This window comes from Schistocerca americana, chromosome 5, assembly GCF_021461395.2.
Source record: "Schistocerca americana isolate TAMUIC-IGC-003095 chromosome 5, iqSchAmer2.1, whole genome shotgun sequence".
NCBI classification, from domain to species: domain Eukaryota; kingdom Metazoa; phylum Arthropoda; class Insecta; order Orthoptera; family Acrididae; genus Schistocerca; species Schistocerca americana.
In genome coordinates, this window is record NC_060123.1 from 21,817,075 (window position 1) to 21,844,221 (window position 27,147).

General features: G+C 43.2%; 1 protein-coding gene across 10 annotated transcripts in view; it reads right to left on the reverse strand.

The window, feature by feature from the left end:
- LOC124615292 (voltage-dependent L-type calcium channel subunit beta-1) overlaps positions 1–26,509 on the reverse strand; it is a 720,562-nt gene extending 694,053 nt beyond the window's left edge. For all 10 annotated transcript variants that reach the window (XR_006979771.1, XR_006979774.1, XR_006979770.1 and 7 more), the window contains exon 1: positions 26,388–26,509. Coding sequence is in view for 4 of the 10 variants with exons in the window: in XM_047143075.1 (XP_046999031.1) it covers positions 26,388–26,444 (57 nt within the window). In the remaining 6 variants the exon portion in view is untranslated. The remainder of the gene's footprint in view (positions 1–26,387) is intronic.
- Positions 26,510–27,147: the final 638 nt, after the last annotated feature.

Consider the following 27,147-nt stretch of genomic DNA (forward strand, 5'->3'; position numbering starts at 1 on the left):
CTTCTCGGCATTAAGTAATGCCTGGGTTTGCAAAATGAATGTCTGGTTTTTAAAGCTTTGTAGCATTTATTGCTTTCAACTTATAATAATACATAACACAAATGGTTCAAATGGCTCTGAGCACTATGGGACTTAACATCTGTGGTCATCAGTCCCCTAGAACTTAGAACTACTTAAACCTAACTAACCTAAGGACATCACACACATCCATGCCCGAGGCAGGATTCGAACCTGCGACCGTAGTAGTCCCGCGGTTCCGGACTGAGCGCCTGAACCGCTAGACCACCGCGGCCGGCTACATAACACATCAAGTGAAAGATCAACTCAAACATTTTTTCTTACAAGCGTTCAATGTGAGCACCATTCGTCACACGGCACACATTGAGTTCAAGGGCGAGTTCTTCCGAAACCCCGATTAGTGTGTCTGCCGTAATTGTTGCAATTGTTAGTAAGTCGCGTAGTGAGTTATGCAGTTGGGGCAGAATCTTGCTGCTTAATAAAGGTCTACGTTTGAGCTTCTTCCAATCGAGGAAAGATCCATAGCACCAAGAGCCATAATGTGCGCATCAAGATAAGAAACACCAGTTACAGTTGCTTCACGGAAACGAAAGACTCATAAACTTTCCGCCAGGCTATGGCACAGACAAAGAAAAATCACGTGCAGTTTAGGGGAGTCTCGTTGCAGCTGTACCATCCCATGGCGATTTGATAACCCCCAGATGCGTACATTATGCGTGTTCACATTTCCATTTAGGTGAAATGTCGATTTATCACTGAAGACGACACGACCCAGAAATTCTAATGACCGTGCGGCAACAGATTGTTTGCAAAGTTGGCACTTAAACCATAGTCTGTAGGCTTTAGAGCTGTTAACAACTGCAAACGACAAGGACGTAGTTGAAAGCATTTGCTTAAAAATCTTCACAAAGACGTCGTTCGAAGAGCTAATTCGCGACTAGCTTTCCGAACTGATTTCTTGCGGCTACGTGTGAAGGCTTCCTCACTCGATCAACACTTTCTTCAGTCATAAGTCACTCTTGTGCCGTGTGACGAATGCTTTCACATTGAACACTTGTAAGGAAAACTGTCTGAGGTGCTCTTCATTTCATGCATTATTTACAGTTCTAAATTGAATGTAATAAATGCTACAAAGCTGTAAAACCTCTATATACATTTTGAAACTCCCGGTATTTTTCATTTAAAAGTTATGGTCTCTCTGTCACCGAACACGATAACAGATTTCCCTTAGCAGGCTACTTTTAGATGATGCCTTCCGACTGCAGCTACACATGATGCAGACTCCGTAACCACAAAGATCCGCCAGTACATCGCTGCTTAGAGTGACCGGCGAAGGTAGATAAGTAACTCAGATGTATGATAGTGACTTTGTAATACGTAACACAGAAGAAAGAAGGAGAGAGAAGGACGAGATCACGGCCTCATCTGAAATATTTACACGCATCTAGACCTCTGGAGACAGGCAATGAGCGACTAAATATTGCTGATGACATAATGATGGTAGTATGTTGGTGCATGACAACAAGATCTCTAGCACCCGTAATAAAATTTTATGAGATGAGTGTGGCTAAAATTCATAGAATACTAAAACTAAATATAACTAAAAAATATAAAAACGCCGTAAAAATGAGTAGTAAATGTCACAGAGTAATAAAACTAACTTCAATGAAAAATGTAAAAGCCATAAAAATCCACAGAAAAATGGCAGAATAATAAAACTAACTGTAAATAAAATATATAAAACCACCATTAAAGTACACGCGCTACAACAAACAAACACACACACACACACACACACACACACACACACACACACACACACACAAACTACGAAAATCACGTCCTTTGTCAAATCCAAAACTTACAGCAAAAAAAAAAAAAAAAAAAAAAAAAAAAAAGTGAAAGGAATTAAAATAGAATAGCAGTCTACTGCGACTGTCTAATCGCTGAAATAAATAGCGTAAGTACTCTAACTTCAGTACACATTCACTGAGACATCACGCCTCGCTGCGTGCCATTTCATATCAGTATTATTATTCCCGGTTTCAGCGATACTTTTCCGTCATTTCACATTTTACTAATAACAATACATGGCTATCAGGAAAATCAAATGGCGTTTGTTTGCTAAACTTAGTTGAACGAAAGGAGATACTTCTCCAGTTGCAGTTGAACCGTTAAACACGAACAAGAGACCTTAGATTTGATGGTATCCTGTGACACGTGTTCCAACTGAATCTTATGAATGTTAAACTGAAAGATCGTAACGCCGATGTAACAAAATCATCAGGAACACCTAGAGGATGTAAGAAGGGAACCTTAGAAACTTCGTTTATGGATCCTACTTTCCAAGCTACTGAAAATTGTACATTTTTGAGATCACGATGCACTGAAGTGTCCAAGATTATCACTGCACTACCACAATAAAGAGGCTAATTTATCGAAATATCAAGCCTAATTTTAATTGTCTAGTTCTCAGTTGTAAGAAACATCCGCAGGCGATACAAACTACAGAAGAATACTGGAAACGTAAGTCTTGTCATTAATGAATACTTACTGTCTAGAAACTGTTTGCCCGCCCAGATAGCCGAGTATGTTAAAGCGCCAGCTGCGGGGTAGCGGAGAGGCGCACCAGCCCCAGATCGAATCCGCCCGGCGAATTAACGACAAGGACTGGTGTGTCGATCAGCCTGGATGTGGTTTTTAGGTGGTTTCCCACATCCCACTGGGTGAATGCTGGGCTGGTAGCCTAGTACTCACGCGCCGCTTCAGTTACACAGTTCGCAGACATTTAGTAAACGTTCTTATACTTACACATGCGACACAAAAAGCTAGGGTACATAAATTCCGCCCCAGTGGTATAGGGTAATGTCAGAAAGAGCATCCGGCCACCCAGACATACTAACATTGTCAAACCAGAAATAAAATGCCGGTCGCGTCGGACACGGGATAAGGCCAAGAGGAAGAAGAAGAGTGACTAAAACTATTTCATAGATACAAAAGGCTACAACTACTAAATAATTGAAGGACATTGTCGCAGGAAAGCAATAGAAGCGGCTTTGTAAATATTTTAGACGAAGAAACTACAGCTTTCAGGAGAAATAAAAACGTGAACTGCACTGAACGGGTTAAGAACAGGAACCGGACGGTGCAGATATTTAAGAACTCGGTGGAGCCTTAGGTGTGAGCTCCGATGGGAATTTACAGACTTACATACACTTGCAGATGTAGCAATGGACTGGCAGAAGAAAATTTTGTAATTTTGTAGTGTTCCATTTAGCACAATATTCTATAATTTGCTATGTTATGCAGGCTGGTTGAGCTGCCCCTACCGACGCCGTTTTATGCAACAAGCAATATCACGTTTGGCATTCAAGAACCACGCACGAGATTTTCATATTCTCTCGCTCGCTTCACGCGAACTATAAGTTCTACGGAAAAAATGAACACGACTTTTCTACAGGAAATGTACTATAGTTAAATATTTTATTGGGATATTTTTTCACTGGAGGTCGTAGTTTTTCGAGTTATTCCAGAAAAATAAACAAAAGTGAGCTTGACACCCCACTCACAAACTCAGCTCCCAACGGTCAAGATTTCTAATATGTTAATCGTGGCGGTCACTGTACGAAAATTTCCGACTTCACCAACTTTTCCCGATATTAGAACATTTTTGGTCTGTGTTGGTTCAAATGGCTCTAAGCACTATGGGACTTAACATCGGAGGTCATCGGTCCCCTAGACTTAGAACTACTTAAACCTAACTAACCTAAAGACATCACACACAACCATGCCCGAGGCAGGATTCGAACCTGCGACCGTAGCGGTCGCGCGGGTCCAGACTGAAGCGCCTAGAGCCGCTCGGCCACACTGGCCGGCAACATAATTAGAAATCTTGACGGTGAGGCTGCGCGTGAGTGTACGGTGTGAAGCTCATTTTTTTACATTTTTCTTGAATAACTTGAAAACTACGGTGAAATATTTAACGACATTAAATTTCCTACAAAAAAGGGCATGTTCATTTTTTATGTAGGACTAATAGTTTGTGTGTAGCGAGTGGTGAGAGAATACGAAAATTCGCGCATGGTTTTTGAAGGACATAAATTTGCAGGTTGCATAAAACAGTGTCAGTAGGGGCAGCTGGATAACCTTGTCTAAATCTCTACCTATAACGTATATATTTTTTCTACTATATTTTCCTAAATGCTGAACGAGTTAGTAAATAGTCAAGCCAAATGACACACGTATCAAATGGCAGTGGGAGTTACGGAGAAATCGTTGTAAGAGAGTGTCGAGGAAGATGTGTTATAGTAAATATTTCGTATGACATTGCAAAGCGAATGCTACCCGGGCGCCGGCAGTGCTTGGTACGGATGGAGGCCAGCTTGCAACAACAAAGTTGGGGGACAAGGAACGAAGAGAAAAAGGCCGCGCAGCGTGGCCAAGTTTTGAGTTACTGCGCCCGCGGCAATTAGTCGGTGTAAGCCCGTGCCTCGTGCACGCCGATGGTCCCGACAACTTCGCCTCCCAGGAGTCTGCCCTCGACCCTCCCCTCCCCTCCCCACCCCTTCCCGACCCTACGCCCATCCCAAACTATACCCCTGTGGTTTCGTCCATCTGTGTCGCCATTTATATTTCGTAGATCAGTATCCAATGAGTGGCTGATGCATTTGCTACGAATACTGTTGACCAAAGCAGACACAACTCTATTTTGCTGCCTTCTGAATGAGAACACCGATGGAAAGTGATAAACTTGGTATCTCAGTGTCATCGCATGAATACGAAGTTCAGTACCCTCTTAATCGTGTTGGTAAAAATTACGTCAGAAATAGGAAAAAGGAGTCTATTAGGTTTTCCTGATCATAACAATCCAATGCTCCAGTCCCTTGGGTTGAATTCGAACCTCCGTCCAGTGGATAGGGACGTCAACTGAGGCGCAATTTCTTGGTGTTTTCGAGAAGAGCAGACAATACGCAGCCATCTAAACTGATTTTTAACGCATCTAAAGCCCTTAAACACCATTACTCTCTACACAAGCGTCTACACTAAAGAATTGTACATGGACCACAACACACAGGCTTCAGGATGGGGATTGCAAACAGGTGAGCGTCATCCACGAACTTTCTAAAATAAAATAAAATAAAATCTGAGCAGACATCTCAGATTTTTCGCGTATGATGCTGTCATTTAGCGTCTAGTAAGTTCATGAGAAGATTAAAACAAATTACAAAATGATTTAGACAAGATACTTGTAACGTGCGAAATGTGGCAATTGATCATAAATAACGAAAAGTGTGAGGTCCAGCGCATTAGTCCTAAAAGTAATCCGCTATATTCTGGTTACACGATAAAAGGCACAAATCTGAAGCTGACTGTGCAGCTAAATACCTAGGAAACTTAAACGGGAACGATCACATAGATAATGTTCTGGGGGAGGCAAACCAAAGAGTGAGTTTTATTGGCATAAACTTAGAAGATGCAACAGGTCTACCAAAGATACTCCCTACACTACGCTTTTCCGTCCTGTGCTAGAGTACTGCGTGCGTTATGGGATCCTTATCAAGTGGGATTGAGGGAGCACGTCGAAAAAATTCAAAGAAGGACGGCTCGTTTCGTATTATCGCGAAGTAGGGAGAGAGTGTGACGAATATGAAACGCGATCTTTTCATCAGTCTCCAACTGTCACCTTGGAATGCGAAAATATTTTGTTAACATCCATCATCATAGGCAGATATGATCATCGTAATAAAATAAGAGATGTCAGAGCCCGCAGTGGTAGGTCTAAAGGTTCGTGTTTTCCTGCGCTTTTCGGGAGTGGAATTGTATTGAAATAGAGTGAAAGTGGTTCGATGAATCCTCTGCCAGACACTTAATCGTGAACTGCAAACTAGTCATGTATATGCAAAATGGTTCAAATGGCTCTGAGTACTACGGGACTTGACTTCTGAGGTCATCAGTCCCCTAGAACTTAGAACTACTTAGACCGAACTGACCTAGGGATATCACACGCATCCATGCCCGAGGCAGGATTCGAACCTGCGCCCGTAGCGGTCGCGCTGTTCCAGACTGTAACGCCTAGAACCGCTCGGCCACAACGGCCGGCTATATGCAAATCAATAAAATCTTAGACCTCAGTTTACAGTCATTCGCTTCGTTATCAATGTAGTCAACAAGAAATACAACAGGCGATTTGGAGCCAGCAACGAATTTAACGAATACCCAGAGTTTCATATGATTTCTTTCAGATTTCCCTCCCTGGAAGTCTTCCTGTAGATATCATTAGTTCAATTAGTTTCGTCTTCTTCGTGAGCATAGGTCTTCTTTTAGGAGCCGTGTACCAGAGTTCGTTCCCACAAGAACAGTTCAGTGGTACGCTTAAATGAAAGCGCACGTTTACCGGGACACAGCCTAGTTAATGCACTATATGTTCAAAGGAAGGAAGTCGTAGCGGGTTGCATCAAATCATTCAGAAGACTGATGTGTCTACATTCACACACATACTCTGCAAAACACTGAAGTGCATGGCAAAGGGTACTTCTCACGATACCTGGTATTATGGCTTCTTCCTTTTGCATTCATGTATGCAGCGCCAAAAGAATGACCGTTTCAGTGCCTCTGTATGCGCTGCAATTAATCTGATCTCGTCCTCACGATCCCTACGGAAGCGATGGGTAGAGACTTGTAACATATTCTTACAGTCATCATAGGAAAGGTATGGAGAGACGGATTTGACGTCCCATCAAAGATGAGGTCACAAGAAACAGAGCAAAAGCTCGGTCCCGTATCCAGTCGGTGTAGCCCGCACGGAAGTGTTGTTGAAGATGCTCAGGGACTTTAAATGGGCGCCCGATGTGGCTGAGCGATTCTAGGCGCTTCAGTCCGGATCCGCGCTGCTGCTACGGTCGCAGGTTCGAATCCTGCCTCGGGCATGGATGTGTGTCGTGTCCACAGGTTAGTTAGGTTTAAGTAGTCTAGGGGACTGATGACCTCAGATGTTACGTCACATAGTGCTCAGAGCCATTTGAACCATTTTGACTTTAAATGGACGTGTCTGGAAGGAAGGAGAAGCTATTCTCAAAGCAAAATCCTGGGTAAATTTATAGAGCAAGTCTTTGAGGAAGACAGTGCTAAAATTCTGCTGCCTTCATCATATATCTCTGCAGTGATCTTTAGAATAACGTAACAGGGACTGGGGAGCGTACCGTACCACAGAGTTCATCTGTTTTTGCTGGGCTCCACTTGCCAACGCAGTGGGACAAAGGGCCACTAATACTGTTACGAGATACCTTCGGCCATGTATTGCACAGTGGTTTGCGGAGTAATGTGTAAATGAACCCTCTGCCATTAACTGCACAACGGTTTGCCAAGTATAACGTGAGCACGGACGTATTCATTTTACAAAAGAGAGTGAATAAAATTCTGAGTTTGGGTTCACACAACTAAATTTTATAAGCAAGTGCTTAAGCAAAATCTAAATTTAGCATAAGGAGTGAAATAGGGAACTATAAACTCTTTGACAGTTTACACAAGTAAATCAAGTCTGAGACAAATTGCAAAAATTTCTGGAAAAACGTATTAATTTCTGTATTCTCATTGACAAGTCGTTGCACATGACAGATAAAGTCTTCAGAAAAACGTGTACGGAATTACGTAGACAAAGAAATTAATTAAAGTTTCTCATAATGAGAGGGTAGAATTATGATCTATACGTGCTTTAAATAAAATTTTTAATAGCCAAGATCGCGTCCAAAGTTGTTTTTTATTGACCGCTTTCGACAAGTACGACTGCCGCCTCGAGATTTTTAAGAACTTCTGTGGTTGCACGCCATGTTCTATTGTACGTTCATTACTCATGCGATGTCAACATTTTAGTGGCGAATATATTCCATATTCTGTACAGGTTTTTCTGAATCTGTACATGCAGAATCTGCACTACACTGTTGCACTATGTACAGAGTGGTCCAAAAGTACAGAAACACCCTGATAACATCCAAATGGAGTAGCAAACAAGGGAACAGAGTCCCTACACAAGAGGAACGGGAAGGGGGAAACTTTATAGGCTATGCCACCAACATGGCGGCTATCTTGGAAGCCGCCATCTTGGATTCAACTCCAAAATTTCAGATGGGAATGTGGCCATGTGACATATCAAACAGATAGAGAATTTCACCAGAAAAACAATGCCATTGTTATTTTAAACATAGCTTTATTCGTTCTCGGGTTATAGCCAATTACTTGTGGCAGCGGTGGGACGCTCGCCAGCGTATTACGTAATGAGACGTCATAAAATGGAGTCTGAAACGGTGCAAAGTGACTATCCCATGCCAGATATGTTACGTGTGTTTAATCATTGTTTCCTTATTTACAGGTTACAAAATGTCCTTAACACATTAAGAACGCATTGAAATCATCTTGATATCAGGAGAAAGATGCACACGGGTCATTGCTGAGGATTTCAACAGTCGTCACCCAACCGGACAGCCCATCACTCGAAGCGCAGTTGCCAAGCTTTTGGCCAAAATCCGAACAACAGGTTCTGTTGCAGATAAACCTAAGGGTGGAAGACCTAAATCTGCCACCGATGAAGCAACAACAGTGAGCATCTTGGCATCATTTAGCAAGAGTCCTCAACGGAGTATTCGTCGCCTGTCGCAAGAATGTGGGGTTAGCCGTGCCTCCATACTGCGAATTTTATCGCAGCACAAATGGCACCCGTACAAAATTCAGCTGCACCAACACCTGAACGAGGATGACCCAGACAGTCGGGTACAGTTCGCAGAATGGGTGACAGCTGCAGATAAACCCACGTTTCCCCTATCAGGTGCCGTTCAGCGATGAAGCCAATTTCTTTATCAATGGTGAAGTGAACAAGCAGAATCACAGAAAATGGTCCGACACAAATCCGCACTGGATTAATGCTTCCAAAACGGTCGACTCACAAAGAGTGATGGTCTGGTGTGGTGTGTGGGGTACCAAAGTCTTTGAACCTTTTTTTATTGATGGTACCTTAACAGCCAACGGTTATCTGAGGTTATTGGATGAAGAAGTGTTTCCCTCGTTGTTAACAGAGGACGGGACATTTCCGGAATTCTTCCAGCATGATGGAGCCCCACCACATCATGGGCACGATGTGCGAGCATACCTGGACGTGCAGTTCCCTCAAAAGTGGATTGGTCATAGGGGTGCTGTGGAGTGGCCACCACGTTCACCAGATTTGACTCCTTTGGATTTTTATCTTTGGGGTCATGTCAAAGCACTGGTTTATTCTGTGAAAATACGGGATTTGCATCATCTAAAGCAGCGCATTGTTGATGCGTGTGGTCAAATTCAGTCAGATGTGTTGGTCAAAGTTCATCAGGACTGGGTTCGGAGGATAGCATTATCAATCCAACATAATAGACAACATATCGAGCGATTCCTATGACTGTTGGTGGTCTCTCGGAACTGTGTAACATCGGCGTAATGTCTCTTCGGCACATAACACACATGCTGCCGAGCGTCCCACCGCAGCCACACGTAACTGGCTATAACCCGACAATGAATAAAACTATGTTTAAAATAACATCGGCACTGTTTTTCTGGCGAAATTCTCTATCTGTTTGATATGTCACATGACCACGCTCCCATTTGAAATTTTGGAGTTGAATCCAAGATGACGGCTTTCAAGATGGCCGCCATGTTGGTGGCACAGCCTATAAAGTTTCCCCTTTCCCGTTTCTCGTATATAGGGACTCTGTTTCCTTGTTTGCTACTCCATTTGAATTTTATGAGAGTGTTTCCGGACTTTTGGACCACCCTGTATTTCGAGTGAGAAGTTTCCAAGTTGTGCTTCACTCGTCATGTAAATGTAAACATTGGCATAACGCAGATATGTCAAGTTCCACAAGGTGCATTTGAGATGTGTATAATTTTACTTGTGACAAACCAGTTTGTTATTTTGTTCTCCGCAAACCTGTGTGAAATTTACAATATATTCTCGTCTAAAATGTTAACATGGTGTGCGTGATGGACGCACAATAGGCATGACGTACAACCAAAAAAGTATTTAAAGATGTGAAGATGACAGTCTTACCGGCCGAGATCGGTAAATAAAAATCAATTTTGAACATAATCTTGGCTATAAAAATTGTTCTTTAAAGCAAATGAATTTTTGTTTGTGTTTGTTCCGCTAAACCTATTTTCACATATGAAGAGTCGGTTACAACATTTGACCGACAAACGAAGCTGAACCTTCTGCGTGATTGTTCTGCATCTATACTCCGCAAGCCACTGACACCAATAACTCTTCCATTTTTCCCTGCCCAATTTACGAAGCTGCATGAGGGAATGGCTATAGGCAAACCTAATTTCTTTGTTTTCTTCGCTGTGGCCTTTCGCGATACATATGTGGGAGGAAGTATACGTCGTCCGACTCTTCCCGGAACCTACTCTCTAGGAATTCCGAGAGTAAACCTCTCACGTGACGCACAACACCTCTTATAGCGTTTGCCACTGGAATCTATTGAGCATCCCCGTAACGCTCTCGCGACTACTAAACGCTCTCGCAACGATACGCTCGGCTCTTCATTAGATGTTCTCCATTTCTTCTATTAATTCGACCTCTTAAGGGTCCCAGATTGATGAGCAATATTCAAGAATCTCTCGAACAAGTGTTTTGTAAGTCACTTCTTTCGTCGGTGATTTCCTTGTGATTCTTCCAGTGAGACATCTGCTTTTCCCACTGTTTGTTTTATGTGGTCATTTCACTTTAGGAGACCCCGAATGATTTCTTCTAGTCATTTTATAGTAATTACTGTTGCCAATTATTTGTATCCAGTAGTGTGATCATAAATTAGTGAGTTTATTCTTCATTTACGCGCAATGCCTTAACATTTATTCATGTTCAGGGCCAGTTGTCACTCCCTGCACCAGACGTCAATCCTTTGCAAGTCTTCCAACTATTCCCTTCTGTTTGATGCCATTGCTGCCTCCTTATAGACAACTGTATCATCTGTGAACGGCCTCACGGAGTTTCCGATGTTGTCCACTACACCATATATACAGGGTGATTCAAGAAGAAATGCAAATATTTTAATATGTTGTTCCACAAGTAAAACTAAAGAAAAGAATTTATATAAAAATAGGTCCGCAAATATTTTGTTACAGAGCTACAGGTAACAAAAGATTTTACCTGAAATTTAGCAACTTCGCTAATATGAAACAATCGCAAAAGTGTACGGGGTTAAGGTAAAGCATGATTTCCATTTAATTTGTTGTTGTTGGTCTGGTGAATCTAGTAAAACATGTCCCAGACGGGTATCTTCAGTAGTTTTCCAGAACATATAGAGAAACAAAGATTATTATACAAGTAAATTTGTTTACTTTCCATTAAGAATGTAGAAACGTATGTGTCATTGTTGGCAGCCGTTAGTGAGTTGTTTCAGTCGTTTCCTAACCTTGAAACGAGTTCGTTTTTTGTATTGTTCACCAACGCCGTTACTACACATTTAAATGAACATTTTCCGCAGAAATGGATTGATCGTGGTGCTACACGTCTGTGGCCACCCAGATCGCCCGATTTAACACCAATGGATTTTTTTTTGTATGGGGATGGATGAAAGACATAGTTTACGAGGCATTACTTGCTCGCATCATGAATGGAGTAGACGAAATTATGAACAACCCTGTGAAATTGAAACGAGCAACAAAATTTGTTCATACACGTGCAGATAAATACATTGAACTCGGTGGAGACATTTTTGAACATTTATTGTGAATGTATTGTGAAACTGTTTGTACACTGTACATCTTCCTTATCACTGAGCTTTGTTTTTTCCAGTTTAACATGAATTCACGTGTGCTATGGTATTAATAAAAGCAGGTTATCTGACAGTTTCAGTTAACGTTATTACCATCATTTTTCCAAAATTAAATTCTCTACAACTTCTGTTGAAAACTTTGTGCACTTGTCAGTGATTTAAAAGACAAATTGGGCAAAATAGTTAATAAATTAAAAATGTTACGAAGTTACTTCTTTGCTTCTCTCGACGTTCTGGAAAACTACTGCAGTTACACGTCTGGGACACGTTTTACTAGATTCACCAGATCAATAACAACGAAATAAATGGAAATCATATTAGCGAAATTGCTAAATTTCAGGCAAAATCTTTTATTAGCCATAACTCCGTAACTAAACACTTGCGGACCTATTTTTATATGAACATTTTTAATTTAGTTTTAGTTGTAGAATAACATATTAAAATATTTGCGTATCTTCGTGACTCACCATATGTAAACAGTAGCGGCTGTTAAGAGGGGAGAGCCGCGCGGGATTAGCCGAGCGGTCTGGGCGCTGCAGTCATGGGCTGTGCGGCTGATCCCGGCGGAGGTTCGAGTCCTCCCTCGGGCATGGGTGTGTGTGTTTGTCCTTAGGATAATTTAGGTTAAGTAGTGTGTAAGCTTAGGGACTGATGACCTTAGGGGTTAAGTCCCATAAGATTTCACACACATTTCAACATTTAAGAGGGGAGAGGTACACATTTTACTGGGAATTAAAAATTTTATTAACATCCTCTGCAGGACATTTTCAGCCTTTAAGCCATTGTCAACTGTTACTTGCATATAGATGCGCACTGGCAACTTTTTGACACAGTATGCATCAACAGTCACTTCAGCATATAAGCGGAGGTGTTCATCATGAACTAATGTCCACATTGACAGTTTATTACATTTCCAGCTGTATCCACATATATTATAAAAATGGATGTACAAATGTATGTATGTTCCACATCTCGTCCTAAACCACTGGACCAGTTTCAACCAAACTTGGTACACATATCACTTAGCCTCTGGAAAGAATCGCTGTGGCGGTAGGAACCACATACCTATTACAGGAGCAGTGATGGCGGCGAAAAACAAGTGTAGCTAACCATGCGAGAATTCCTAGACTTTGTTCATCCACTATTTAAGAATGAGAGCACTTAATGACTTTCAGTTAACTTTACACATAATTTCAAGCCTTTGCGAAACTCATTCTCGCTGACAACCACCACAAAATGATGAAAGGAAAAAAACTTTATCACTTACTGCATTTTCGCTGTTTATACAGCAAAATTGCAACATCAGTCATGAAGGTTTAGTTCATTATTAATTTACTACTAAATGTTCACGACACATTTTTCATACACTATTCACATATACCACTGAATGTACCTGCAAAATTATGTCTTTGTACGACACATAGTTCATGAGATGTGACGTCATAAACAATGAGATGTTTGAAAAACTGCCACATCATGCATGGCGTTAAATTTATTTATTCTCTGTTACTAATTCTGTTCGTAACACATTTCGTAGACAGTATCCACATACGCCGCTAAATGTACCTACAATATTAATCAGTGTACAACACACACTTCAGATATAACGTAATAACAATGGGAGACATGAAAAACTGCCACATCGTACATGAAGTTTTAATTTATTAAGTTTTTACTACCAACCCTATGAGCAAACGAATTTGCAGACAGTATTCAAAAATACCACTGAATGTACCTGCATTGTTCAGGAGATATGACATCACAAATACTGAGCTGCGTGAAAACGAAACTGCTGGGCGAAATTCGCTACAGATATACGTGAAATATATGCACACATACGTGTGACATATGTTAAATATATGTGACATGTGCGTACTGTGGCAAAGCTGAGGGGAAAAAGGCTCCCCTTAAACACCGTGACCGACTACAAGAAAACTTGGTGTACATATTACTAACTGTCTGGAAAGAAATACTGTGTGGGTAAGAAGCACCAGCATGATATTGTAGTGGAGGTGATAAATTGGTGATTGACGGCGGGGAGTTGGAGATGGACAAAGAGGGCGAAGGACGAGATGGACACAGATAGCGATGAGGAGAAGGTGGATAGAGAGAGGGGAGGAGGAAATCGATAGAGAAAAGGAAGAGGTTGAGGTGGACAGTTAGAGGGTGTAGGAGAAGATGAACAAAGAGAGGGGGAGGAGCAGAAGTATAGAGGGAGGGGGAGGAGAAGATGGACAGTAAGAAAGGCTGGAGGATGTGGACAGAGAGTGGAAAAGGAGGAGGGGGGGGGGGAGGGGAAAAGGAGGAGATGGAGTAACAGAACACTGGAATAAATACATATCTGGTCAGCGCCGGGTACTCAGCTGGTGTGTTATAAATGAATAGGAAAATAAAATAAATGAGGAAGTCATGTATCAGCTCCCGTTTGCTGAAATGACGTTAATGCGCAGACATGAGATTACTATGTGACTTACAAGCTGAAACAGGCCCTAGTTTATGTTTTTTGTTTAGAAAAATTGTCTGCGTCGTTGGTGCAACCACAGTGTTAACTTTTTAGAATATTCTTGCCGACTTTGGAAACCAACATAATGAAAATAACTGCTGATAAATCTGAGAGAAGCACTGCACAGTTACGAGTAGTATAAACTGCCACGTTTCTATTACTCCAACTAGCCACCTAAGTAACAGCAGAATCGCTGTTTTAAACGTAATTTTTTTTGGTTATTCCTTGATGAGTCTATAAAACAATTAATTTACACAGTTAATCTTGTCGTGAGTGGCTACAATTAAATTACTTTTTCATCCCAGTAGTTAATAAGGTAAAGAAAACATGTTGATCACTGTTTTACGAGCCTAGTTTGACTGTTTGTAAAGCCGAAAACACATCACCAATATCTTTAACGGGCCAATATTGAGCTACGCGAAATTATTATTATTGGATAAATCACGTGATGGCGTTATGTGAAACACGTTGCTGTTAGACAGTACCTCATCTTCCACTGTACTTCAAACGTTGTAACGCCAGGACACGCGAGAAGCGAACACGGCGAGGAGGGACAAAAAGAAAGAAAGATGTCACAGCTGAGTGGAGACCGGCGGCAGCGCACGCAACGCTGGCCGCGGGCCTGCGTGCTGAAGCGAGCGTTGCGTGCGGCGCGTATCGACACGGTGCGTAAGCCTCGCGGGACAGGTGCGCCCGCGTCACACCCGGTCTGCGGGCAAAGCGGCTGACGTTGCTTCAGCGTCATCGCTTCCTCACACAAATTACCAAGCTAATACGAGTTCACAGTTACTGTAGGCTGTATCGGATGCTCCAAAGTGGCGTATACAGAATGTACAAACTCTCTAGGGACTGATGGATGAGAGGACACAAAAGAAAAGAAAATCTAATGAACTTATGTCCGGAAACGCACGGTTTCCTTACTGTAGACGGTTTATTCAATGACGCACTGTCACAGAGACTGCAGCTAAGGTTACAGTGTGCATGGTTTCCTCATAGAGAGTGGTACTGTTCCTCATACCTCATGTCCCAGCGCCCTCTCCTGCCACAGTCATTGGTAATGTTGTGGCCGATTCACTTCTCTTGCTGACTCACACTGTAGAGGATGTGATATAGCGCTGTACATTTCGACCATAGATACTAGTAGACTGGCCTTGCTGTGCAGAAGCTATAGGGCTGGTGTGGCTCCAACATAAACCACGTGACTGTTGGCAAAACGTGGCGGGATTTCAAATCAGCGGTCTGCCATCCTATGTTTGTATCGCATTTTCTCCACATTTCTCAATTGACTGCCAAACGCTTCCAACAAAAATTACTTTTTTATTTGCGAAAAATTATGTCAGAACCACATTTGACCTGGATTTGTTCACAGTACCATTTATAAAATCTAACAAATACATCGAACGCCCCTCTGGTGGGCAGCGGGACGAAATTACTATAACTATCGATTAAAGTAAAATGTCTTAATATTCTTTTAAACAGTAAGAGTGGGCTCGAGTCAAAACTTTAAATATTGGATCCGCCGCGTTTTGTCAACTACAGGTGCCAAAATTGTCGACTTTAGGAGGAGGTCCATTTTATAACATCAATTTTAAGTGCGCTTCAAAGGTTCAGTTCCTACTATTTTTACAAAAGTTTGAACTATCAGTTTAAAAAAAAATGATATTTTAGATGAAAGGTGAGACTTTGAAGTTTCAGAAAATAATTTTGGAGCCTACATTTATTTAATAGTACTAGAAGGTAGAGAAAGGTCTCTTTATGTGTCGACTATACGTGCTCTTACCTTATTATAATCTCACTTGTATATACAAAAAGGCGCGTATGTGCAGGTGGCTTAAAGTTTTTCCGTTTCAGGGCCTGTTGCCAAAGCTGCCTTCGGTTTTCATCCTTAGGGAACCTATGAGTAGGAACGAGAAACAGTTATACTTACTTCTGTAACCGAATTATCACAGATACTTTCAAAAATGTAATATGAGTCTGACTTTACAGGCATCACTTGCAACACTTTAATTTACGTGATACTCTATTTCAAGGGTAAAAAAACATACAAAGGTCACTTCAGCAGATTTCAAAAAACGCATCTGCACTATCATAGAAACACACGTGAAATATAATGCCATTTCCACCGACAAAACGCTGAGTACAGCCATAAGCGCAACACCAAACAACCTTTTTTTGCCAACATTCACGTGACTTTAGCCCAAAGATGTTGGAGCCACGAAAATGACGTCAGGGCCAACATATTATATTTATGGTCGAAGGTTGTACACAATGGTTCCGCATTCGAATCGAGAGCTTGCCGATATGGTGTTTACTTACGGAAATGCAAATGGCAACGGGCGGCGGGCAGCAAGGTTGTATCAGGAGGCCTATCCCCGCCGACAACAACCACAGCATTCAATGTTTGCAACAGTGTTTCGGTATTTGTCTGAAACAGGGCTGTTTCAGGAAGCAGGAAATCATGAAGGACGTATGCGTAATGTTCGGACAGCAAACTTGGAGGAAAATCTGATTAACACTGTGAGAGGCGACCTCTGTGTCAGCACCAGGCAGTTGACCCGCCAGGACAGGGTAAGCCAGACGACCGTGTGGAACAGCCTCCATGACAATTGTTACTTCTCTTGTCACTTACAGCGTGTGAAGGGCTTACTAGTGACAGACTTTCTACATCGGGAGCAGTTTTGTCGCGGGTTTCCTCACCAGGCAACCACGATTCCGGGAACTGTGTCATCCACCCTCTTGACAGATGTGGCCACCTTTACGCGGAGTGGTATCTTCAACTTTGATAACACTCATCTGTAGGACAGCATGCAGAACCCCCTCGGTATGGTAACAGCGAACGATCAGCACCGGTGCAGTCGGAATGTTTGAGCCGGGATAATCGGCGATCGTAGTTTGGGACCAATCTTCCTGCCACGTCGCCTAACAGGCCGGAACTATCGGAGTTTCTTGCGAATGACTTTGTCTCCCCTGCTGGATAAAGTGCAACTGATGATTCGAAGGGTTATGTGGCTGTTAGGTGATGGTGCTCCACTTCGCCGTTAACTTACGGATGCACGTCAGTCGTGTCTTCCCTGGTCGGTGGATCGAACGAAGGGGTCCAGTTGTATGGCCTGCTCGTTCACCAGATCTCAACCCGTGCGATTTCTGGTGACGGGGCCGTATCAAATCTATCGTGTATGCAGAGCCCATTCCAGATGTGCAGCCACTGGAGCAGCCTATTCATGCTGTCTTTGACACTGTTCGGATGCAGCCTGGCCGATGTGAATGTGTGAGACAGAACATGCTACAGCGCTTCACGCATGCGTTGAAGCACATGGAAACCATTTTCAACGCATACTTTAACCGTGGTTGCATGTACAGCGCGCTTTAGACCGCAGTCTCTGTAACAATGTACGATTGAATAAATGGTCTCTAGCATGGAAACGATGCTCTTCCGGACATAACTTCATTAGACCTTGTTTGTTCTGTATCCTCTCATCGATCGGTCCCTCGAGCTTTTACACGGTGGAAAAAATCATCATGTATAAGGCAGACACTTGAGACAAACTCGCACTGCAAAGTTCCCACCAGAAACTCCCTGACATCTGTTGTCGAATGCTGCTTTGGTGTTGCGTTGCTTCCACAAAAACAAAATTATGCGAATATATCGACGTAGAACACAGTGCCCGTGAGATATACAGCAGCATCTTCATCAAAGTTAATGTAGTCACTAGCAGGTTTAGTGGTTTGCACTTTACGGTACACTAGGCCCAGCAAAGAGGGAGCATCGAGAGTCAGTTGTCTCATAGCGATTTGAATGGAAAGACAGCTGGAATAATAGGTTTGAAAGAGCAGAATACACAAAAGGTGAAAGTGAAGTCCACTGACAAAATTTCGGAAGTTGTTCAGCGACATTTTCTGAGTGTTTTGGTTAATAATCATCATCTAATAATCTGAGTGTTTTGGTGTAAGGGACACGCGCTCTTCGGTAGCTCGGTGCAGAGTAATTCCATTTAGTTCGATTTCTTACCCAAATTTATCTTTGTATTGTATTGCACTGACAATACCTGAACAACAGCGCAAATGTTATTGGTATGCGCTTAGTGTTTTTTTAAGAAACAAACTTGCCCCATTCACTCATCGAACTTGCTGTTGACGATAGTAACGCCGAATTTATTTTTCGTCATGAAGCTTGCATTCAGTTTTGCTCCGTTCTGTCTCGGGTTTGTTTTCCAGGCAGTGTTAATTGTATGGTAAGCGTAGTACACAGCAGTACGGATAGGTATATTTATGAATAATTGGCCAACATACCCCTCGTATGTGGATTCACTGAACGTAGTGAAAAATAGCCACAGGGCGGGAACCACGTGGCACCAGCTATGCATCTGATTGTGAGGCTTGTGGCAGTACTCTACATTTTGTGTTGTACGTGTTGGTGACTGCGTATTGCAATGTTGTGAAGGTATTTTCACAGAAAGGTAACGGGAGAAACAAACATTATAAGCCACAATTACATTATTACTCTGCACAGAAGACCACAGGTGGCACACAGTGTCCATGAACAGCATCCGAAATTTTGTCGGTCAATTTCGACTTGACGCTTTACATATAAGTGGTCGGCGTTGTGGGAAGTGGAGAAAGGGCTGGAAATCTCGTGTATACAACACTAAAGTATGCTCTGACAATAGTTTTGATAATTATGGCAAATGTGGCACGACCGCTATAGCCAAGTGAGGCTAGGTGACATTTTTGATGGCAATTTGTTCATCATATGGAGATGTTAAACTCGCCGAGTCTCTTGGTATTATTTGAGAGGAGTAATATATTGTTCTGCTCTGTATTCACCTTTTCTCTTCTCACTCATAACCACCAACAACACAACAACATCGCACACACGCATCACAATCACGACACGTTTCAGCTATACGTTTGCCACCGATATTTGATATGTAGTTGAAAAAGCTGCGTCAGGCAATGAGTTAAGGCAACCTGAAACAAAAACAAAAATAAAAACATGTTTGGTTTAATTGTGGTCTTACATCGTAATTTAAGGATTCCAGTCTATCTTCTTTATTGATAGGATCAAACATAGAAAGGGTACTACTACGTTACGTAAACATGGTTGCACAAATTTGTAGGCCTGGTAGTCGTAAAATTCCTGCGTAGTAGAGAAACTGATCCTTAAACATTGTTCCTTTATTGGGCTTGGCAACGGCTTTGCCGCAGTGGATACACCGGTTCCAGTCAGATCACCGAAGTTAAGCGCTGTCGGGCGTGGCCGGCACTTGGATGGGTAACCATCCAGCCGCCATGTGCTGTTGCCATTTTTCGGGGTGCACTCAGCCTCGTGATGCCAACTGAGGAGCTACTCGACCGAATAGCAGCGGCTCCGGTCAAAGAAAACCATCATAACGACCGGGAGAGCGGTGTGCTGACCACACGCCCCTCCTATCCGCATCCTCACTGAGGATGACACGGCGGTCGGATGGTCCCGATGGGCCACTTGTGGCCTGAAGACGGAGTGCTTTTTATTGGGCTCGAGACAGACAGTTTTAAGAGACGCAGATACGCCACAAGTTCTAAAATGAAGGGAGGGGGGAGTGTGTCAGAGCAATGAGTGATACTTCATTCGATGTGCACAGCGTGACGACTTGTATAAATGTAGAGGGTTATATAGAAGGACTCAGCGAATAACATCTATAACGAAAATTGATATGTGGTTTTATTAATGACTTTTAATAATAGCTAGGGTTACGAACATGTTACAGATTTCGTCTTCGTTAGAGTCGTTATTTCACATCTCGTATCATTTCATTATTCAGTACCACTTGATTATGAAACGTTGCTCATTTACTTATCTAACCCAATGTCTGGAATATGAAGATAATGGAAAATAATTTCTCACACGCAGGTTTGTGATTGCTCTTCCTGACTATACTTTAGCGTTAATTGCATTGGTACTCTCCTGAGTCAGTTCAACAACACCAGTAAAATTTGACTCGACACAAATACTGTTTTCCATTGCTATCTTCACCGCAACGGCTAGCTATGGAAGGTCACCGGAGAAGGCACCAGTCAGCCTAGCGACGAGGAAAACTATTCGTTCGGCACTAGTATTAGTTATCCTCTCGTTACCACGAGTTCTCAACCTGCGCTGTTCTACGCGGTCGCCCATTGTCATCCATAAAGATGAAGTCAGGACCAAATGTACCCTGAGCAGACGCACATGCGGAAGGAGAGCGGTGTCACAATAACGCGGACCGGTGAGTGTACCTTGTGCAATAATACAGAGGACTATACGGAGCTGCAGCATTACGCCTCCCCACACTGTAAAACATGGACAGCCAGGACGAACATGTTCGACAATGCTGGACGTGCCCACATGTGACGAGAGCTGGAAATACGTAATGCGCCAAGAAGCATTGTGGAAGATGATAGTTTTGGTGGTCCAGGTGTTGGTATATGGCAGGCATAATGTTTCATGGCCGTGCTCACCTCCAAATCTTTCAACACGGTCCACTCAGCGGTCAACGCTGCACTACTTCCCTATGCGCTTCTTTTCAGGGGTGTATTTGGCTCTGACTTCTATTTTATGGACGACAATGCGCCACCGCATCGAACTGCGCAGATAGAGGAGCTCTTGGAACGAGAGGATGTTCGGCAAATGGAATGGCCTGCCCATTCCGTCTCACCGAGCACATGCGGGATGCGTTGCGGCCACGTACCGCCTCACGTCTACATGTACCAACGACCGTCCAGAGCAGCCGGCTGCGCTGATAGACGAATGGAACGCCTTAGCACAGCTACTCCTTAGCAACCTCGTGGTCAGCACTGGAGCGCATTGCAAAGCATGCATTGCCGTCTGTGGTTGGTAAGCATACACCCTATTAAGTGTCCGCCACGATAGCTGAGTGATCAGCGTGACGGATTGCCGTCCTACAGGCCCGGATTCGATTTCCGGCTGGGTCGAAGATTTTCTCCGGTCAAGGACTGGGTGTTGTGTTGTCTTCATCATCATTTCATCCCCATCTGGCGCGCAGGTCGCCCAGTGTAGTGTCGAATGTAATAAGACCTGCACCAAGGCGGCCGGACCTGCCCCGTAAGGGGCCTCCCGGCCAATGACGCCAAACGCTCATTTCCATTATCCTATTAAGTAGCGTGTTCCGCCGTTTGTAATGTGCACGGGATCAGTATGAATCGTGGTAACTTCAATATGATTATTGTCTTTGAATAAAAGTGTCATTTCCGTTCGTCTCTTCACGTATATCTTTGTTACCTTCTGTACTGCACTGCACTGCACTGGACCACACAACATTAAAGTGACAAAAATCATGGGCTACTTCCTAATATCGAGTAGGGCCTCCTTTTGCCTGGCGGAGCGCAGCAGCTCGACGTAGCATGGACTCATCAAGTCGTCGGAAGTCCCCTGCAGAAATTTTCAGCCATGTTGCCTCTATAGCTATTCATCATTGCGAAAGTTTTGCAGTTTCAGGATTTTGTACACGAACTGGCCCCTGGATTATGTTCTATAAATGTTCGACAGGATTCATGTCGACTGATCTGGATGACCAAATCATTCACTCGAATTGTCCAGAATGTTCTTCAAGCCAGTTCCAAACAATTGTGACTTGGTAACGTGATATCGTTCTCTGAGAGCCTGAAGTACTTGAATGGCTGCAAATGCTCTCCAAGTTGCCGAACATAGCCATATCCAGTCAATGATTGTTTCAGTTGGACCGAAGGTCCCATTCAATTTCGTGTAGTCACAGCCCGCACTATTATGGAGTCACCACCGGGTTGCACAGTGCCTTGTTCACTACTTGAGTCCATTGCCTACCGTCAGCTCTTACCAAATGAAATCTAGGTCCATCTGACCATACCACGGCTTTCCAGTCGTCTAGGATCCAGTCGGTATGCTCACGAGCCCAGTAGAGGTGATGCAGGCGATGTTGTGCTGTCCAAAGCCACTCGCATCGGTCGTCTGCTCTCGCAGCCCATTAACGCCAAATTTCATCGCACTGTCCTAATAGGTACGTCAGTCGTACGTCCCGCATTCATTTCTGCGGTTGTTTCAAGGCAGTTTTGCCTGTCTGGTAGGTCTGACAATTCTACGCAGACGCTGCTGCTCTCGGTCATTAAGTGAAGGCCGGCGGCCACTGCGTTGTCCGAGGAGAGAAGTAATGCCTGAAATTTGATATTCTCGGCACACTCTTCAATTTTCGAAATGGAATATCCCTTGCGTCTACCTCTGCCAATCCGGCGTTTAAAGTCTCTTAAGTCCCACCGTGCGGTCAGTCACGTAGGAAACCTTTTCACACGAATCGCCTGAGTACAAACGACAGCTCCGCCAGTGCACTGACATTTTTTACCTCGTATACGCGGAAATACTGTCACCAGCATACTTCCATATCATTATTCCATAACTTTTCTCATCTCATGGTACCTGGAAATAGCATCCCTAAAAAATTTCTGAACATTATTCCCCGCCGAATTGTTGCCGTTTTCAAGGCTAAAGGCTGTGCTACACCATATTAGCGTGGTGTCTTCTAGACGGTGACTAACATTTTGTCCCGTTTCCTCTATTACAGTATAAAAAACAGTTGACTTCAACGTCAACATGGAGTAACAACAACAACGAAACGAGGAAACGAGAATAAGGGCATAATCCGTACTAAACAGCAATGCTAATGCAGTTAACACCTTATCGATGAAATAACTTCTGCTCAAACTCTTAAACACGAATTATGTGAGGAGTCAAACTGATATTTAATAGTAGAACACAGTTTCTTTCTTGGCCTTACACGTCTTGTGACGGTGCTCGATTCCCACTAGGAAAAGACGAAACTATGGTTCAAATGGTTCAAATGGCTCTGAGCACTATGGGACTCAACTGCTGAGGTCATTAGTCCCCTAGAACTTAGAACTAGTTAAACCTAACTAACCTAAGGACATCACAAACATCCATGCCCGAGGCAGGATTCGAACCTGCGACCGTAACGGTCTTGCGGTTCCAGACTGCAGCGCCTTTAACAGCACGGCCACTTCGGCCGGCACGAAACTATGAACCCAAGTGTTTATTTAAGGCAGTTCCCACATGCTCTTCCCCAGGGTGAAATAGCATGAATTTCACTTTGCCAGATTATTTAAATCTAACGAAAATGATGTACAGGTAGTTTTACTAGTTCTCGTATGGACCCTCAAGTGCAAAAGCAGCGAAAAGAATCACAGTATCACCATCTTTCTCAAACTATACTCATAACTGTCAACACAGGTTACAAGTTCCGCCTAGCGAATCGGTGTCGATTTGAAGTCGTCGTTACTATGTACACATTGTGTCTTGACAAATGATTACGGAGACAAAGAAATAAGAGTGCTTATGACGTACTGTATAACGAAATGAATAGCTTCTGACCAATTACAAATTATATTAAGTTTGATCAACTCATTGTTACTGTCGATAACAGGAGTAATAATCGTTCCCAGAGGTAATCAACTAGTGCGTAAATTGAAAGTGGGGGAGAAAGGAGAGGAAAGGAAGAGGATCACTGCTGTCAGCTGTATCACAGCAGCGGATTCTGCGTGGCGTCTGTCAGACACCACGCATTCAAACAAGTAATCAAATAGGATATTCACACACTAATACCATAGTCGCATGTCTTTGGGAAAAGAATCAGTTTCATGTGGCTGGTAATCAGAAATGTAAATACCCCGCACGCTTTCGCATGATGCGTCACTCCCGAGCAACATTGGTTCAAAAATGGCTCTGAGCACTATGGGACTTAACATCTATGGTCATCAGTCCCCTAGAACTTAGAACTACTTAAACCTAACTAACCTAAGGACAGCACACAACACCCAGCCATCACGAGGCAGAGAAAATCCCTGACCCCGCCGGGAATCGAACCCGGGAACCCGGGCGTGGGAAGCGAGAACGCTACCGCACGACCACGAGATGCGGGCCCGAGCAACATTGCTCGATGAAATTTGGACCATACAGCTGCAGTGGAGTACAGGACGAGCTGAAAGAAATACGAAATGAAAAAAAACTGCGACTGAAACCATAAGGCTTCATATTCTGGCACTGACGTACGGAGTGGTGGAATGAGAGACCGGTATTATAGTAAAGTATAAAATAAATGTGTGCCTACGTTCTTACAATTCAGTACACGGATTACCCCTGCTGCATAGGCATCCTTGCAGAACGCGCCGATCGTGGAAGCCTGTCAGCAGCGTAATCGCGTCGTGTGACGAGCTCCATTAGCGTCCAGCTTGGCGGCTGCAGCTACGCTTACATGTGATTCTGGCGCCGACCATTCCATAAGTAAGACAACGATAACACAACTGAATGATATTTTTTTTTAAAGATTTGTTGTTTTGAGGTGCAAAGTGATGAGAAACTTGTGAGCCAGAGATAGATATAAATAACAGCACAACAATAAAATAGCTCTTGTCGACACAAATAAGGCTGAAACACTGAATAACCACACAGTATTTCTTCATGTATGTCGCGTGCAGTGAATGACAACTGTGATACACAACGCATAGGTCAAATGATGTTTCTGGAGAAATCACTTTCTGCCACGTTCATTGTCATTTTATTTGAGCTGCCTTACATGCTAGAAAAAGGAAATGGGAGCTTCTACGACAGTATGCTTCCTATTAAAGATTCATATTTTATAGCAAAATATTCATTGTACACTAACATACAAGACTTCCACGCTATTATTTATAATTAAATTATACATATTTAAAAAATGCAAGCATTGAGTGACTGCACGACTACGGACTTAATTAGGCTGACTCTATAGTAATATATTATATGGTTTCAGAGAACATTCAGCCTTAAAAATTTTGTGATATTATTATTATTATTATTATTATTACTATTGTTATTATTAGTCTGCTTCATGTTGTTACCCATCTAAAATTGTTATAATTGTCATAGAAGGTGTAGCAAATATAAAATCTTTGACAGATGTGCAATTTCACTAATACATGTAGCTAACAATGCACATTTCTTATGAAGACATGCACAGCAATTTTATGTCATTGTCATTGTTAGTGTTTCACGTGACCAGTGCAACTATCATTAACTTGGGTTAGACTATGCATCTTCGTTTTCTATTCGCCGCTGACATTGTTGCATGACTTCGAAATATAAGTCGTGATCTGTCTTTTTTCTGTCGCATTGACCGGTTCTCATAAATTGAAGCAAGCACACGACAAACTGAACAATGCTGCACCCTTGACTGACTATTCACAAAACAGATCTAGCTTCATGTCAATATTCGTTACAATTAACTAAAGCTTGCATGACGACATGAAATCTTCTTAGCAATACTGAATTTTTAACTATTTGGAATGTCGTGTACTTCTGAAATTTCTAAGCATGCACCATAGAACACACAACGTTAGATCAAGTAATTCCGCTAAAAATTCTGCTGATTTTCTACGTAACTGTAGCTCATCTGAATACATAGCAACAAAACAAAGTATTAATTACTAATCTGCTTTCAGGCATGTCAGAAATGCTGTATTTATCGTGTCATCGGGAGGACTGTGGTCAAATATCTGCTATGCTGTGACACAGGCTGTCTCATTTTTGTCTTTAGCCTGTATGACAATTGCGAAATGAGTATCCAGTTGGTTGAACAAAGCAAGTAAGTAACTGAGTGGTTCAGTCACATGCTGAATTCATTAAATTCCGTAGAATCTGAATACACTAAAGTTCATAAAATTATTATAAAATGAAGACTATGCAACACGTTGGACTGGACCTGGTAAATGGCCTGAAACACTGTGAATACTCTCCACACAACTGTAACACTTCTGAGTAATTGAGTAAGATGAGAATACTCTTCAGACATTTGGACAAAATCGTGTCAAGAACACTGCAGTTACAACTGAACCCGAATAATGAGTGTGCTTCCTACAGACGCCATCGCAGGTGCCTTAGGATCTCGAGGGACTGAGCATCTGTTACGGTTTCACACGCACAAACCGCCGCCTAGTATTTTTACTTCGGCGTGTGAGGAGAGGTAGCGACGTGACGCGTGGGTAGGGCGCGCCGGCAAGGGCACGTGCGTATTTACCTTCCTGGGCCTGCCGAAGGGCTTGTAGGGGTCCCTCCTGCGGAACTGGTGCGCCATGTCAGCTGCGCCTCATCACACGACACCGGACACCCGCGCGCGCTCCGTGGCGGCCGTCGGCGCGCCGGGACTCACTCGACTGAAGTCGCCGCCGCCGCGGCCGCGGCTGGCCAAACCTTAGCCCAGATGAAGCGCTATAAATACGCGCGAGGAATGCCGAACGCACGGCAAGTGGCCCTGGTGGCCGCGCCGGGCGCCCTTCAGACGCCTCCGGAACTGGCCGACCCGCGGGGACCCTGACACCAGCGTCAACACCCCTCTGGGGTGCGTGGCGGAGCTTGCCTGCCGCTCCCCAGCTCCGGGTTCAGCACCGAAACGATCTTACGTCACAAACCAGTCTAACGCTGGGTTCACGCTGGCGAATACAATTTTGTATTTGGAAGAAAAGTTTTGAGGCACAATTGCACAAACCCAGGTGTCAGTCTCGACGACGACCATTACAAATTAAGAGTTTTTATTGTCTTTCTATGTCGGCAAGATTCTACATTAAGTACCCAGTCGTTCTAGTTAGCTACATGTAGCACTGTTTGTGTGCCGACTTGGCGGATCAAGGTCAAAGGGCGCTACAATGCCCGTGGTAAGAAGCAACACAGCCCAGTATTCTTTCAATAAATCATCAGGAGGCGTAGGATAAAGGCTGGTATGATTGCCTCTCCCCTTTGCCTGCAGAGATAAACTCCACATTCTCGCTCTCTTGTATTTA